Below are 14,390 nucleotides of genomic sequence, written 5' to 3'. Positions count from 1 at the left end.
TATCACCAATCGCCTCAACAATTTGACGATGAACTGGGCCATTTACTGGTCACTTTTATGACATGTTTGTCCTCTTCAGGACTTGCCTTGATGTCGTGGATGGTCTGTTGCTGGGACTTGTTGAGTCGTGATGCATTTTGGAGTGTATTCACCTATCTTCTTCTGCCCTTCAAATTTTTTTCCCAGATGTCGGTAGGAGCAGGACCAGTCCAGATTTGATGCTTAGCTATCTGGGTGGGGGGGGGGGGGATGCTTGGACCCTCTTATGAACACTGTCAGGTCTTATGTTGTTAATGCAGGGGGTCCACTGTCTCCTCGTAAATCTGAATGCGACGTGGTCCCATCTTTGGTCCTTGGTGGGACAGTGTTCCACATCCTCTCCTTAATTCCATGGGTAAGTGGAATTCTCCTTGTCTACTTGGTGGGGGAGTAAAGACAGCTGTTTGTAAATCCAGAAGAGATGAGTTCTGGGCTTTGGTGGAGTATGGCATATGATCTTATCAATCCAGACCTGGGATGTTGCCTTTTGGACTTCTTCAGGTTCATTAGAAGGATTGTCCATTTTGGTGTTGCTTTCTTTCTTTCATAAATCCGAGGGTTGGAAACACATCATTTTGTGGTTACTGGTAGGGATCCTATCACAAAGATGTATATATCTGTGATCCAACTGCCCCGGCTACCAACATCGGATATGGGTTCCATGACCCTTAAATCCAACCCGAGTTGTGGAACCTCAGCTGTTTGGTCGAGGCTGGACCATTATACTTGTATTATATTCCACCTATTTTCAATTTTCTATAGTTCTGGTGAAGAGCATACCTGTTCTGGATGTAGTGTGGTTTCCCCACTTTGATACCACTTCTCGTGGTACATATTTGTTCTCTGCAGGTGCATTCTGTATGTTCTGTGTCCTCACTGGTCCCTCAATGTGGGATTCTAGCTATTAGTGTCAGCAGAGGTATGTATGTTTTGGAAGTTATTTTCCTAAACTGAAAATGTATTTCCAAACATACTTACCACCGCTGATACTCTCCCTCCCCACTAAGAGCCGATGTTAGTGACCGGAATGAGTGAAAAAGTGCTTTTATTGTCTGCATACACTACTTATATACAGTACCTACATAGAAGGCATGTGAAGGCCTGCTTAAAGTTTTGTAAATTAGATGCTGCCAAGGGTAGTCGAGTGGGGTATATATAAAGACTGGAGCAAGCGAACAAAACATTAGATGGCAAAGATGAAGATTGAGAAATAGCTATTAGTGTCAGTGGAGGTAAATATGTTTGGAAATACATTTTAAGTTTAGGAAAATGATAATTTTTTCTTTTAGCTTACAGGAGACGCTGTTCTGACATTTCTGCCTTTGACACCTCCCCATACACTTTAAGGAATAGGTTAATTTTATTCAATATGATAGATCTGTGGGTTGTCAAGACACATAACTTTGTAATTTTTCAATATATTAAAGTCTGTCAATACGTGTAGGTTTACTTGTTATTTTAGTTTAGGTTTAAGTAGTGTTTACTAACTTTCTAATAACTAGTAATGCTTAGGAAGTTCATAATGTTGATAGTTGAAGGCCTGAGATGATACTAAATGTTTTATGCATAAAAGTGTGAACTTCTCATAGCATGTCTTTCTGTGAATTGTCAAACCATGAAAGCTTAGTGCTTTTGAATTATATGTAGGTATGTTTTAAACAACAATAAATGTTGTTTTCTTACTTTAAAGGGATATTGGAACGATATAGTGTTGACCCTCGAGTGGAAGAACTGAAATACAAGTTAACTGTTACAGGACCAGCTGCTGTGGGAAAGTCTTTCTTTATTTCCTGGTTAGCTGGATTACCACTACAAGAATCATATTATTCCACTCCAGGTTTAAAGTCATAGAATTTCATAACTATTATCCTAAAAACTCTAGAAGTTGTAATAATAGAAACATAATGTACATACAATTATTAGCTGTAGCAACAATTTTTCTATTTTTAAAATTACAGATCTTGCTTTATAAGGAAATAAAGTATTTGAATTTTTTAAACACATTTTAATGAATAATGCAAATTAGTTACTAAAATTTGTATAGGCTTGTGTTTTTCTAAAGATGGACAAAGGTTATATCTAAATATAGATATACACAAACAGAAACTACATTTTGACATGAAGGTTCTAAACCAGTTTGTTCTTATCGCTATCATGTGCTTGTGAGCATATAAACATTGTAGAGTAGAGAAAGGTGTGCTTAAATAAGTCAGTTTTTCATGAAATTATTTAATCATTATACTTATGTAATTAAAATTATAGTAATACTAAAAGTACTGTGTGAACAACTCTCTGAGTTGGTTACCTTGATTATGTAATACTAGAAGTACTGTGTGAACAACTCTGTGTGAGTTACTTACCTTGATTATGTAATACTAGAAGTATTGTGTGAACAATTCTCTGTGAGTTACTTACCTTGATTATAGTAATACTAGAAGTACTGTGTGAACAACTCTGTGTGAGTTACTTACCTTGATTATAGTAATACTAGAGGTACTGTGTGAACAACTCTGTGTGAGTTACTTACCTTGATTATAGTAATACTAGAGGTACTGTGTGAACAACTTTGTGAGTTACCTTGATTATATAATACTAGAAGTACTGTTTGAACAACTCTCTGTGAGTTACCTTGATTATAGTAATACTAGAAGTACTGTGTGAACAACTCTCTGTGAGTTACTTACCTTGATTATAGTAATACTAGAAGTATTGTGTGAACAACTCTCTGTGAGATAGTTAATATGATTATTATAATTATGGTAATATAACTAGTACTGTGTGAAAAGTTTTCACTGATTTAGTTATCTAATTATGATTATATGAATATTAATAACCCCATATGAAAGTTTTTTATGCCTTGTGTTATAAGTTTAACTACAGTTTAGATACAGTGTGCTTGAGTTACAAGTTTGCTTAAATCAACCATAGTATTATGGCTTTGGAAAAAGAACTGAATTTTTGTTACAATGGTAATATTTTCTGATGAAAAGGGTAACCAGCCTAGTGGTTAGGTTGCTCACTTTGCAATCTGAAGGTCACAGGTTCAAATCCCCATCCCATCAAACATGCTCACCATTTCAGCTATGGGAGCATGTTAATGTGATGGCCAATCCCACTATTCATTTGTGAAAGAGTAGCCCAAGGGTTGGTGGTGGGTGTTGTCAATAGCTGACTTCCCTCTAGTTTATCACTGTCAATAGCTGACTTCCCTCTAGTTTATCACTGTCAATAGCTGACTCCCTCTAGTTTATCACTGTCAATAGCTGACTTCCCTCTAGTTTATCACTGCCAATTGCTGACTTCCTTCTAGTTTATCACTGCCAATGGCTGACTTCCCTCTAGTTTATCACTGCCAATAGCTGACTTCCCTCTAGTTTATCACTGCCAATAGCTGACTTCCTTCTAGTTTATCACTGCCAATAGCTGACTTCCCTCTAGTTTATCACAAATTAGAGGCAGCTAGTGTAAATAACTCTCATGTACCTTTGCATAAAATTCAAAACAAACAAACAAAAAGGGTAACCATGAAACTTAACTGTTGAGCCTCATGAATCTTATTCAAATTAGTTAAAAGTGATAGACTTAATACATATACAGGGTGGGTACAAAAACTACTATTCCTAGGAGAACAGTTTCATTGAAACACAAGATTTATTAAGAAAGTTTGGGTATGCTACAAGATGTTTGAAAACATGGTTATATTTTATATATAAATTGTTGTTCTTCTACTGTTGCTCTTACTATCCCCCCCCCCTCTCTTTCAACCTATCATATTGGTGACTTGAATAAAATTCATGTCAGTGTGCCTGATATTGCAATTACCAATGAACACTGTTCAGTATAGATGATGCTTGTAGTAGCTTCCTTGGGGGTTTGTTTTGTTTTGAATTGGGTGCAAAGCTACACAAGGACTATCTACACTAGCTGTCCCTAATTTAGCAGTGAAAGACTAGAGGGAAGGCAGCTAGTCACCACCGCCAACTCTTAGGCTACTCTTTTACCAATGAATAGTGGGATTGACCATAACATTACAATGCCCCACAGCTGAAAGGGTGAGCATGTTTGGTGGGATGGGGATTTGAACCCACGACCCTCAGATTGCGAGTCAAGCGTTCTAACCACCTGTCCACCTTGAGGGACAGGCATGTTAATATGCTGATTGAGAATGATGGAAAGCTTATTGAACAGCACCTTTAACAGTTTTAAAATACCATGAACCAAGTTCAAACTTTTACTGAATGTAATTTATGATTCTCACTGTACTTCTTATGCAGTTTAATTCTGCTGGAGGTGGCTTTAAGACCTAATCATTTTAACTGTTGGGGTTTTATATGTAATCACCTTATGTCTCTAGTTTTTTGAAAACAAAAACAGTACTTGTAGTAAAAGAAAACATACATCATTGTTTGTTTATATTTGATAGCTAGTCTGTTGTAAGTCAGTGCTAATCCATTCATCAAGAGTGTTTTTCTATTACAGGTGTAAACGTCACCAATATATGCTGTCCTCATCGTCTTTTAGTTTTCCCAAGAAAAATGGTCCTTTTTTCACTGAAGTTTTTTGAAATAGGCTCTATTGCCAAGAGGAGTATTAGTGAGGTACTTTTTGCTGAATAGAATCAACATACATACTTGATTAACTATATTGAAACAGTATACTTATGTCTATAGAGGACGTGTTAACCTTACACAACCTCTTACCAAGACTGTTGAAACAGTGTACTTGCTATGGAAATGTTTAATTAGGTTGAGATTCAGTATGTTCACAGAAGATCATGAGTATAGAGTTCACCCTATACTCATGATCATAATCCTCTGTGAACATACTGAATCTTAACCTAATTAAACATCTCTAGAGCTCATGAAGGTATACGTACTATAATTATGAAAGTACTTAGTGTATCTATATAAAATTGGGCAAGGTTATAGTAAACAGTACAAGTCTTTTGTACACAAAAAATCTGATTTCTTAATTAAGTATTTTTACTAAACATTTGTCAGTGTTGACTGCTCTGAGTGCAAAGTGGTTTTTATATTAAGATTAAAGGTACTTTTGTTTATCTGAAAATTGTGAAATTTCATTTGCATAATCTCTAAAACTTCCAAAAGAAATATCTAACTTTTTATCAGTTATTTTCTCCACCCTAACTCTATACCCATTTAATCAAATCGACCAACTTAGTAACTGCCATAAAAAACACAAAATAATTCTACATTACCTTTTTTACTTTATGGAATGACTGAAAATTGTAATGTTAAACTACATTTGTTTATTCTAAATAGCTTAAAGCTCATAACAGTATACACCTGTGTCCAGGGGCATCGAGAGTCAGCCCAGGCCCCGGGGTCAGTAATATCATTGGGTCCTCCTTTCATTCTATTTATTACCTTTTGCTAATTTTTCATAAAAGAAATTTAGGTGACAAATTTCTGCTGTTGAATCACATGTTTTTCTCTAGTACTATTTCATTTAGTTGGTTGGTTATATTGTTTGTTGTGCAAATAACTATTTTGGTAATTCACTTTTTGCTAATATTTCTCTGAAGGTGTACAGAGGTTATGTTTTCACCCCTCTTTGTCAGCAAGATTTCTCAAAAATGGCTGAATGGATTTGGACTTAGGAGTGACTAGTTTTTGGGGGGTCAAGGTCACCACTATTTTACTTTACAACTCAGTCGGCTTACGTAGAATATTATTTCTCATTGTCTTGCCAAAAATGGCCATGTCGATTGATAATGACAGACATACATTTTTGTAGTTTTTGAGAGCCAAATATGATCAAATGATTATATAAAATATACTAATTCTTGGTTTTTATGTATTCTCGGTCATTTCTTTCTCCTGATAAATATACATTGCTTGGTTTGTTTCAGGAAAAACTCAGCGAGATGGACTGTATAATTACAATGTTTGACTTCACAGAGAAAGGTTCTTTGCAACTTATCCAAAAGGAAATACAGAAATTCTGCGAAAATGAAACACACAAGCCATGTTTTGTTTCTGTAGGTAGTAGGTAAGTATTGGGAGACATTACAGAGGGGTTTAATTATGCTCAGAAGAAAAATAACACTTGTATTTCAATATCAAACCAGTTCAGTGTTTTGTTTATTTGTCTAAGTCATATTACCCATTGTGTCCAACTTTTGTTTGGTAGAATGTATATACAAGATTAAAAAAATATTTTAATGTCTTCAACATCTAAATGATATATTTAATGTTTAATCAAAGTTAAACTATAGTAAGACAAGACGTGAATACAGTAGTTGACAGCCAGCCACAATATTTCTTTTGCTACAATAGAAATATCAATCTTAACCATTTCTGTTGCCTCCTGGTGGCTCAGCAGTAAGTCTGTGGATTTATAATGCTAAAAATTTGGTTTTGATACCCACAATACTCCATTCTGTAGCTTTGTGTTTAATAACAAACCCTTTCTGTTGTCGTGTAAAAATTTATAGAAGATGACATGCGTTAGATAACTGGAAGTTATTCTGATCACTGAGCTGACATACCATCCACAGTGTTAAATGTTAAAGTAAAGATATGTGTGTGTATTTCCAAACTTTAAATATAATTATACTTGTCATAAGACAAATGTTGAGCAGTTAAAGTGCAGGCTGAGTGTAAATAACATGATTACTTCAGTAGTGGCCATGGTACAAGATCTCTTCCATTTATAATGTCTGATTTAAATAACATTTGTAGTAACTTCATAAAACTAAAGGATGTGTGACAGAAACTAAACATTGGAGTTGGTTGCAATTACTGGACTTGGAATTTCAGTTTACTATTCCATCATTGAGTTAGGAGACAATATATTTAGAATAATAGCAGAGAGACAAAGTTTACTTTAAACCAAGCTAGAGAAATTGGCTAATTCTGAAATGATTCCTATTATATCACTTATTTAATTTATATTTTTTTAAACCAATTTAAGTTAAAATATTTGTTTTTCTAATACTGTCAAATGTATTTAAAATAAAAGTCTTCACATCAATTTTCCAGATGGAACTTACAAGAACCAATGATGATCAACCAACAGGATATTGCTTTTTTTGAGAAAACCCAGAAAGTGCCAATTATTAAAGTGCCACAAATTTCCCCTAAAAATATGTGGCTCTCGGAAAAATCTGCCATTTTAACTTTTTTATGTGAACAGCTGTATCTTCGGGATCAAGCTCTACTTACACACTGTCCAGTGTAGTTATAAAGAAAAAAGTTTAATGATTGTATACAAGCAAGTGATTTGTATTAGAAGTATTTAAATCGACACGCGTATCAGTGTAACATGTTTGTCTTAACCACATCTATATTCACTAGATTTGGCTATTTATCACAAAACTATTTCAGAAATTTGTTACTCACAATTGGAATATATAATATACATTTTCTTTGCTAAATACTTCAAGTTCCTTAGAAAGGAGTTGGAAATGTACAAAAAGCCTTTTAAGTTTAAAATAATCTACAACCAAATAAAACAAATGGAATCTCTCAACAAAGGCTTTAATACTTTACTCCAACATCATGTGTTTAATGGTTTTCAAAAGTTATATCAAACCACATTTCATAATCTCGAAACAAACTACAATTTTTCTCAGACTCCCATCTTTATTTTTTAGAGGTTAATATACACAAATCCCTTATCAATAATTCACTTGTTCCTCAAGCTTCATCCTGCTCTTCAGATCTTAGAACATCTTGGTACTGAGACGTCCACTGTTCAGGTTTCATGTTATTTCCATATAACTAATAATGAAATAATAACCAATTAAAATATTTAAACTTAATCAACTTTTTTATTCAAATAACTAGCAATATAAGTGTAATTAATTATAACAAGATTGTTTCACAAACATTAGACTACTTCAATAACTTGCAGCAGAAGCATTCAAATTATAGTTGTAGAACGTTTCACCACACATTATCAGGAACATTCACACAACTTACAGCATCATAATTATTAAACACAGAGATAGGACAATTGGATGGATTTATTATACAGTGAAGGGCAGCTGGATCAACTTGTTTAGACAGAGGAGACATCTGGATGAGTTTATTAAACAGACAGATAAGGGACAGCAGGATGTTTTCTATTTTGTTACATACGTTACTTTCTCAATACTAGGAATTAAATATGATTGGATTCCCTTACACGTTCAAGTATGAAGAAGGAATGTTAATGTTCGAGTCTTGTACTTAATACATCACACGCTGATCCAATATGATGACGTCTGTATCTTTACAATGAACCTTCTACATACAACATTAAACTTCCCACTTTGGAAATGTCTTAGAAATAAGTAAAGGTAATTCTTACCTTTAACTAAAGTAAAAATAAACTATCACATGATTTTAAATCATCCTTAGAAACATTAAAACAGTAGATCATACAGTAAACAATGGTAAGTCAGATCTTTGTGTTTTAGAAAGTCATTAATAACATTTTAAACAAAACTAGTCATTTCTTTCATCTATGTCACTACACATGATTTGTGTTAAAAAATTAGTGTTTTGTTATTTACTTCTGTCATACATAGGTTTTAAACCTTTCAACAGTTCTAAGGACCACTGCCAGTAGTAAGATACTATGAAGTTGTACATTCAGTGAAAACCTACATCACACCAGTTAGGTACCAGAAAGTTGTACATTCAGTGAAAACCTACATCAACACCAGTTAGGTACCAGAAAGTTGTACATTCAGTGAAAACCTACATCAACACCAGTTGGGTACTAGGAAATTGTATATTATGATCACAACACACTTTTAGTTGGTATAAAACAAAATCTTAAAAAGTTTTAAAATACCAAATGTGTGGTCATGACTAAATTTTCAGGTATTTTACTTAACATTTTCCAGTTGAATGGTAACTTTCAAACTACATAGCACAATAGACCAAAACAGTACAGACCCATTTCTCTAAATCTTTAACAATTAAGTAACTGATGGTAAGTCCTGATTAAACCAAACTAACTATATATCCCAAATTAAAAATTTACTTGCATAGCTAATCAAATATACTGTTTGCACTATCTTACTTAAAATGCATTGTTTCATCAGTTAATAATATTCTTAACTATAAACTCAGTAACATCTCATGACGTTCTCTAGTCCACGAGACTTAGGTTGCAAAACTAACAATGCAAAATAATCATTGTAATAAAATTACAGACAAAGTAAAATTAAAAATAAAATTAAGTATATCAAATATTCTAACCAATACTACGAGTCAAGTAGGAACTACCACACTTAGAAAAGTTTCACTTGTTTAAGCTACAGTAGTTTATTTATAAAATCTGATTTATTTACAATGTTTATTTCTTACGATACTCCATTGATTTCAGTATCAAAGCAGACTAAATTTCATTTATTTAAATCACTTTCTAATGGGTACAAAGCATAAGATTACACCTACGTAGCACACAAATTCAAGTAATTCTTTCTTAGACAGTTCAAGTTCAGCTCGTGGACCCCAACGGAACTCGTACAAGGCAGGATCTGAACCTGGTATTCGGGTATACTCCATATACTGCTGGCGAACAAATTCTTGAGTTACTAACTTCTTTATGTCACCAAATAATGGGTGAGGACCTACCCTGCAATATTAAGTTTATTATAACATTCTTTCTTGTTCTTGCACTAGATAGAAAATCCATTTATACAATTTTAAGCCTACATTGATTCATAAAACAGGGAACACATTTTCATCGTGAGAGTAAAGACTTCAAATACTACGGACCTGATTAAATATTTCAGGATTTAACCTGCCCGAAACATGGTTTACCAATGGAAATGTCTATTCATGTTGCTAATACTTTTACAACAACGGTTACATTAAGACAAACAACTTTAACAATGTTTAAATATTTTAATGTAGATTATCAGTGAAAATATCTTAAAAAAACAGAGTACGATAAGTACTAAAAAGCAGTTTAAAAAATCTTTAACGTCAAACTATAGACTACAATTAGTTTTATATATTTTTGATTAAGATCTTAATATTAAAAACATTATCATCAGGCCTAAAATTTATGATGAAAATCGTGTAAACTGAAGATTGTTTTCCATATCCCTCTTAATTTGTCCATTTCAGATTCAAAATCAGAGGAAAGTAAAAATAGCATTTCAGATGTCATCCACAAGCCCTTCACCAGCTATTGGCATTAAACCACAGCTTTTCCAACAAATATTTGACTTAAATGATTTATTTCGTTAGCAGTTACATAAAAATTCAAATATTTTGTTAATCGTAGTTTGTAAGACACACAGAGAAACATATAACAGTCGTACAATGCTCTAATATTTTATATTTACTTAAATGATGCTACCATAAATTTATGAATGTATAATAGTTAAATATTGTTCCAAATATCCTCAAATATTATTTCTCACAATTGAAACAATTTTTTTTGTTGCTGTTTAACCACCAAACTTTTCATTTTAGCCAATAATATTCATATCGGGACATTCTGCAGACCAAGCCATGGTTTCAAGTGTTCTGTTAGTGTCCTTTTTAATATTTTTCACTCTGTTTACACTGACTGTCAACTGTTCTCCTCTCTGCCATCAAACATTTTGAATTCATCTATAAAGAGCACACACATTCTTTCCTTCAGCTTTGGTCATTTGTTTATTCTGATGTCTATTTCAGCTTGTTGGTTTATTCATCTCTCATGGTTTTTAGTGGCTACACATCTGACAACTTTGTGCTAATCTAGATCTCACTGTTTTGGAGGTAAAATTTGCACCTGTACTTACAACTTGCAGCCGATCATGGTCAACTATCAATATGTGACTATTCTCTGATGCAGTTATTGTATCATATAATAAAGGGAAAGCAATCCCATAATGCTTGCATTTTATACCTATTGTATTTACTACTTTCATATATATATATATATATATATCTGCTTGTTTGTTAATTTCCGGTATAAACTCTTTCCAAGGAATTTCAGCAATACAAGTCCCTTCTTGATTAAAACTAGTTTATTCTTTCTCTATACAACTTTGTAATTTCACAGTCAATACGTTTCTCGTCTCTTTACTTAACAACTTTTATAATATATGCTATAAATCACAGCGATTCACAAACTCAATAACTTTGCTCTATGCAACGACTGCAGGCTTATATAATAAAAAAGGGGGCATCCAGATCACATTCGAGCTGCCGGGCAAATTCATGATCATTCAAAAAACTCCAGCGTGCATGCTTCCAGCATCACGCGACTTCTCCTGTCATAACAATATAAACACACACTCACTATATTTACATATATTTCATTCTATTGATTTACAAAACTGGTATGTAGACTACATTTAAATATTTACATACTCATGGTCAAGTCCAAGCCTCTTCAAAGTGGTCCACATGACGTCTGCACAGTGAAGGATCCCAAAAATTAAAATTAAACACTGAGAAGAGGATAAATTGGAAAAACAAACAAACTCACTGACCACTAAAATATGGGCTAAATTAAAAGTAATTATTTTTGTGAAAATAAATAATTACATATATTTTAAAAGAAGTACATACCTTATTGTAATGTTACTATCATTAGAAACGTATGATACAAAAAATGTATTGAAGACCAATATTTTGTTGAATGTTCTTAAACTTACTACTCATAAGGAACAATTTAGTTTATACATTTTCCCCCATCTTACAAGCCATTTAATCTCATTTTTATCCCATTATACACACTGTATTCTAATCCAATCTTCCTCATTCTATGAGCCGTTTATATCCTCCTATTTACTTCATCTTATAACTAATCTTAACATCCTCATATTTACCTCGTCTTACAACCCATTAATTCTAATCTTATCTACGTTTTCCTCTCACATCCGTCCAGGTTATAATTTGTTTCTGTGAATCATCATCCTTTATAACAACAAAGTATATGCAAACAAGTAATAAAGTATCCCAGTGAATAAGCTGATTTTTCTTCCCATTCCCTATAAGATAACTAAATATATCCCACTAATAAGTTGAACATGTGGAAACTTACTGTCTAGTACCACGTTTCCATTCATGAAAATCAAAGACAAGATGAAAAAAAGAAGTCCAGTTTTTCCATTTTCTTCTTCAGACCTTTCGTTATTAGAAAGATGAATACAGTTATAGCAAGACTCATTTCTTACATGAATATGAAAGTGGCAATTTTATGTCACAAACCTTACGAAGTACTAAAAGTTTTATGTATCACACAATCTTTCATTTTAAAGAAAGATGTTTAGAATGTAAACAAACTATTTAGCTATTTCAATCAAATTTATCTTTCACTTGTCATTTTTATTCTAAAAAAAAAAAAAATTAAACCGAAACATCAAAATTAAATGGTGATTATAACTGTTTATTTAATGCTTATTAATCTGTGAAAAACAATACAAGTAGGATACAGTCACCATCAAACAACGAGGTTTTAACTTACGTACTTCTAACGACATTACACTGCCACATCCCCCACACTGCTGATTACTGTTATATAATATCCTATATTTCTGGTAACACATATCAAACCAAATCACTAATTAAGTTCTCAGTTAAGCTGACTTAACAATGTGGATTTTGTACACAATTTTGGAACTTATTTTAAGACCCAACAGTCATTTTCACTCAATTCTGAATGTAGGAATGTTCATTTTAAGTATGTGGCTATGAATCATTAAACTAAACTTTAACGTACCAGTTACAACATATACAAATTTTCATCTAGGTATTACGTATTATACAGTCTACAGATTTAAATTACATATTACACAATCTAGAGATTTAATAAATATCTCCATTCTAATCATAATACAAATTATTTTTAAAGAAATAACATACATGACAAAACATGCAAACTAATCAATATTTGAGAAGCGAATGTGATAATAACTTAATACATATGGAATTAACAAAGATAGTGCAACGTTTTTGGTTATAATCAACACTTGTATATTATTAGATAACTGTTATTAACACATCCTACCAAGTTAAAGTGAAGACTGGCTATCAATAAATTTTCATTATTAACACATCCTACCAAGTTAAAGTGAGGATTGGCTATCAATAAATTTTCATTATTAACACATCCTACCAAGTTAAAGTGAGGATTGGCTATCAATAAATTTTCATTATTAACACATCCTACCAAGTTAAAGTGAAGATTGGCTATCAATAAATTTTCATTATTAACACATCCTACCAAGTTAAAGTGAAGATTGGCTATCAATAAATTTTCAACATGGTGGTAAACTTCACTCACCAGTTCAATGTATGTTCACTGAATTCAGTTTTCACATCTAAATCATTTAGCAACAGATATAGACCAGGTCTACTGTGAAGTTCAATCAAATTCATTCCAAACACCTGTAAAACACAAAGCAGTTCAACTGTTGTTTTTTTTGTTTTATATATTCTCTATAGGTCTTGCTTGTATGTTAAGCATAAAGTTATACAATGGGCTCTCTGTGCTGTGCCAACAATGGGTATCAAAATCAGGTTTTTGGCATTATATGCCTTCAGACTTACAACTCTTTCTTGGTATTACACAAATATCTTTAGTCATGTTTGTCTAACTGCTGATAAAAGATACAAAAAACAAGGGAGAGAAATATTTAAAAAAGGTAATTACACTGTTCATTTAAAAAAGTAAGATATAACTCCAACAAAACTTGTATGATGATACATCACTGGCTGATGAAACATGCCGATTGATATCACTGGCTGATGAAACATGCCGTGTGATATCATTAGCTGATGAAACATGCCGTGTGATATCATTAGCTGATGAAACATGCCGTGTGATATCATTAGCTGATGAAACATGCTGTGTGATATCACTAGCTAATGAAGGAGATGAAACGTACTGAGTGATATCATCACTAGCTGAATGAAGGAGATGAAACGTAACTGAGTGATATCATTAGCTGATGAAGGAGATGAAACATACTGAGTGATATCACTAGCTGATGAAGGAGATGAAACATACTGAGTGATATCACTAGCTGATGAAGGAGATGAAACATACTGAGTGATATCACTAGCTGATGAAGGAGATGAAACGTACTGAGTTATATCATCAGCTGATTCCCAGCATGATTTGAAATTTTGGTGAACTTATTGGTTCCACAGAAATCTGCAAGAGCATTAATAGCTCCATCTGGAGGTTTTCATCAAAAACAGAAGCCTCAAATGTATGTTGTTTATGAGAAACCTACAGATAAAATATACGACGTTACCAAAAAAAAACTTTTGATGTTTATTTAGGAGGCCCTAGAGATTATGCAATATAAGATATGAAAAACTACAAAACTCGCAGGCTACTGCCGCTATTGAACATGTACATACACGTAAAACTACAAAACT

General features: G+C 32.9%; 2 protein-coding genes across 2 annotated transcripts in view; one reads left to right on the top strand and one right to left on the bottom strand.

Annotated features, from left to right (window-relative positions):
• LOC106475003 overlaps nucleotides 1-7,308 on the top strand; it is a 15,655-nt gene extending 8,347 nt beyond the window's left edge. The window contains exons 2-5 of the mRNA XM_013935701.2: nucleotides 1,730-1,876; nucleotides 4,519-4,637; nucleotides 5,912-6,051; nucleotides 7,044-7,308. Of these exons, the coding sequence (XP_013791155.1) occupies nucleotides 4,575-4,637; nucleotides 5,912-6,051; nucleotides 7,044-7,242 (402 nt within the window). The 5' untranslated portion in view covers nucleotides 1,730-1,876; nucleotides 4,519-4,574 and the 3' untranslated portion in view covers nucleotides 7,243-7,308. The remainder of the gene's footprint in view (nucleotides 1-1,729; nucleotides 1,877-4,518; nucleotides 4,638-5,911; nucleotides 6,052-7,043) is intronic.
• Nucleotides 7,309-7,545: 237 nt separating this feature from the next.
• LOC106475002 (non-structural maintenance of chromosomes element 3 homolog) lies at nucleotides 7,546-13,411 on the bottom strand. The gene is made up of 5 exons (XM_013935700.2): nucleotides 13,288-13,411; nucleotides 12,046-12,128; nucleotides 11,370-11,412; nucleotides 9,453-9,633; nucleotides 7,546-7,784 (listed from the first exon to the last, which is right to left on the bottom strand). The coding sequence occupies exons 1-5, from the start codon at nucleotides 13,380-13,382 to the stop codon at nucleotides 7,701-7,703; spliced, it is 486 nt and encodes a 161-aa protein (XP_013791154.1). The 5' UTR covers nucleotides 13,383-13,411; the 3' UTR covers nucleotides 7,546-7,700.
• Between the last annotated feature and the right edge of the window lie 979 nt (nucleotides 13,412-14,390).

Source organism: Limulus polyphemus, unplaced genomic scaffold, assembly GCF_000517525.1.
Source record: "Limulus polyphemus unplaced genomic scaffold, Limulus_polyphemus-2.1.2 Scaffold7958, whole genome shotgun sequence".
In the NCBI taxonomy this organism is placed as follows: domain Eukaryota; kingdom Metazoa; phylum Arthropoda; class Merostomata; order Xiphosura; family Limulidae; genus Limulus; species Limulus polyphemus.
This window is presented reverse-complemented; position numbering and strand designations above follow the sequence as displayed.

What these genes read in the sequence shown, in the direction of transcription:
- LOC106475002 (XM_013935700.2), bottom strand. Translation starts at nt 13,382, where the DNA reads ATGAATTTGATTGAACTTCACAGTAGACCTGGTCTATATCTGTTGCTA. An exon ending in AGTGAACATACATTGAACTG is followed by an intron (nt 12,129 to 13,287) that starts GTGAGTGAAGTT and finishes TAATAACGAAAG; the next exon opens with GTCTGAAGAAGAAAATGGAA. An exon ending in AGGCTTGGACTTGACCATGA is followed by an intron (nt 9,634 to 11,369) that starts GTATGTAAATAT and finishes TTAATATTGCAG; the next exon opens with GGTAGGTCCTCACCCATTAT.